This window comes from Penaeus monodon, chromosome 15 (assembly GCF_015228065.2).
Source record: "Penaeus monodon isolate SGIC_2016 chromosome 15, NSTDA_Pmon_1, whole genome shotgun sequence".
Lineage (NCBI taxonomy): Eukaryota > Metazoa > Arthropoda > Malacostraca > Decapoda > Penaeidae > Penaeus > Penaeus monodon.
This window is the reverse complement of record NC_051400.1, coordinates 37186820-37188865: the sequence shown is the minus strand read 5'-3', so window position 1 is coordinate 37188865 and position 2046 is coordinate 37186820. Positions and strand designations below refer to the sequence as shown.

The 2046-nt window shown below is 46.3% G+C and overlaps 1 protein-coding gene across 1 annotated transcript in view; it reads left to right on the top strand.

Annotated features, from left to right (window-relative positions):
• LOC119582013 overlaps nt 1-1667 on the top strand; it is a 2274-nt gene extending 607 nt beyond the window's left edge. The window contains exons 3-6 of the mRNA XM_037930206.1: nt 316-480; nt 581-829; nt 916-1300; nt 1424-1667. Coding sequence (XP_037786134.1) covers nt 316-480; nt 581-829; nt 916-1300; nt 1424-1467 — 843 coding nt within the window. The 3' untranslated portion in view covers nt 1468-1667. The remainder of the gene's footprint in view (nt 1-315; nt 481-580; nt 830-915; nt 1301-1423) is intronic.
• Nucleotides 1668-2046: the final 379 nt, after the last annotated feature.

Below are 2046 nucleotides of genomic sequence, written 5' to 3'. Positions count from 1 at the left end.
CATGATATGTGACAGCGTGGTGACTACTTAGGAATCAAGTTTCAATGCATACATCTCCTTAAAGAGGTCAAACACAGAGATAAAACCAGTAAGAAAAAACGCCGAGGCGAATTTGAGCGCCAAAGCTGCGAGAGCAAGAAAGACTGTAGGATGTTTGCAGGGAGGTTTGCAGAATAACAGGGTTCCTTACACCACCTTTATGGATAACAATCGAACGTACTATTTATTACTGATGCATACGTGGACTCATATTTTTGGTTTAAGAATTTGGCCTTAAATACTATGAATTAAGTTAACTACCCGACTCTTTTCCAGGTCGGGCTGCTGGCAGCGACGGTTCAAAGTATGAAAATGGCGCGGGAATTGCCTGGCTTCCAATGCCAAAGTGCTGGTCTCTCGTGCCTCGACTGTGGCACCCTTGTCATGTGCGTCGGCGACGAAACTCTCACCGCCTACGAGATCAGATGCGCTGAGGACCAGGTGAGTCACACTGCCTTTCATGTCATTCACGACATTTCCTGCACAGCAAAGAGAACCTCAGCTAGAAGCAGCTGTTGGACACCGAAGTTCTGTGTTGCAGGTGTGCGGAGAAACAAGCGGCGTAGCATCCTGCTTCTTGGAATCCTCTCCTGAGGCCCAACAGTGCCACTGCGGGGGCGACAATGGCAAGAAGCCGGACGCCTTTGACAATACTAAATACATCATGTGTTTCCCAGACCAATCCCAGGTGTCCGTGCCCTGCCCTGAAAACCTCGTCTACAGCCACAGTGAACTCACCTGCATAGAGCCGCCCACACCTACCACGCCCTACACGCCCACGTGCGAGCAGGTAAAGGCCTTTGTAATCTTCTTTCCTTCCCTGCCTCACATTTCACATCTTGCTCTTTTTCATTCTCATGTGCAATCTCCATCCAGGCTGGCTTTTTCCCGCGGCTTCCCGAGTGCACCAGCTACTTCGCCTGCTTCTTCGACAGCACAGGATCCCTTCAGGCCACAGATGTCTTCATGTGTAATAGTGGCCAACGCTTCGACGAGTCCACCGGCAAGTGTGTTCCAGAGGGAGACCTTCTCCCGCCAGTCTTCCAATGCGGCGAGGTCGACGGGGCCGTGGCAGACACTGTGGAGTGCAATGCCTTCCATATCTGCTTTGCCGGGACCAAGCTGGGCGCCACTCTTTGCTGTGAGGAAGGCAAGAAGTTCGACCCTGACACCAACAGTTGCTCTGATGCTGTGGCAGATGACAAGTGTCCGACAGTGGCTCAGTGCATCGACATGTCCACCTACAAGTATGCATGTGGAGGTGAGTGACTCATTTCTCGCTAAGGTAGCGTAATGATGCGTATTTGCGTGAAAGTAGTGCTTGATGACTGTATTGTTAATTCCAACTTTTGGGGGGAATCAGCTGACCCGTTTGTCTTGACAGGTCCGAGCAGCTCTGCTCCACAACCCGAGCCAGAGAGAAAATAATCCTGTCCTGCCTGGTCTGTTTCTGACGCATGGAGCTCCTGAGCAAGATTTTTAATGACTATCAAAATGTTTAACTACATTTAGGTATAAAGAGAAAAAAACATAATGGAACTGCGTCACTCAACGAAGGGCGATGGTCATTATAAACACGTGTTTGAGTCAGTATACTGAGTATGGGATAAACATACAACGCATGATAATATGCCTTTTACACATCCTTTAAAAACTACCTTACAAAAATGTAGCCTCTGCCATTTAACACTGCTGTCGGTGAGAAAGAAAACTAATACCTTTTTATGTAAGAAAATCTTGTTTCTTTACTAGTTTTTACAGTAGTTCTTGAACTTCCTAGGTTGCAGATAGGTCATCCTGTACACATTGGATGTTAAAAGCTGGTAATGATCGGATAATATGTGAAAGTAAGGTGTAAAGAGACAAGCGAGCTGTTTAGATATTACAACGAATCGAGTATAGAGGTAATGGAATGAAATATAAATGTTATATATAGTAATGCAACAGAATTATGCAATTTTGTTAGTAAACATATCGCTTATGATAAGAGCCACACATATACAAAAT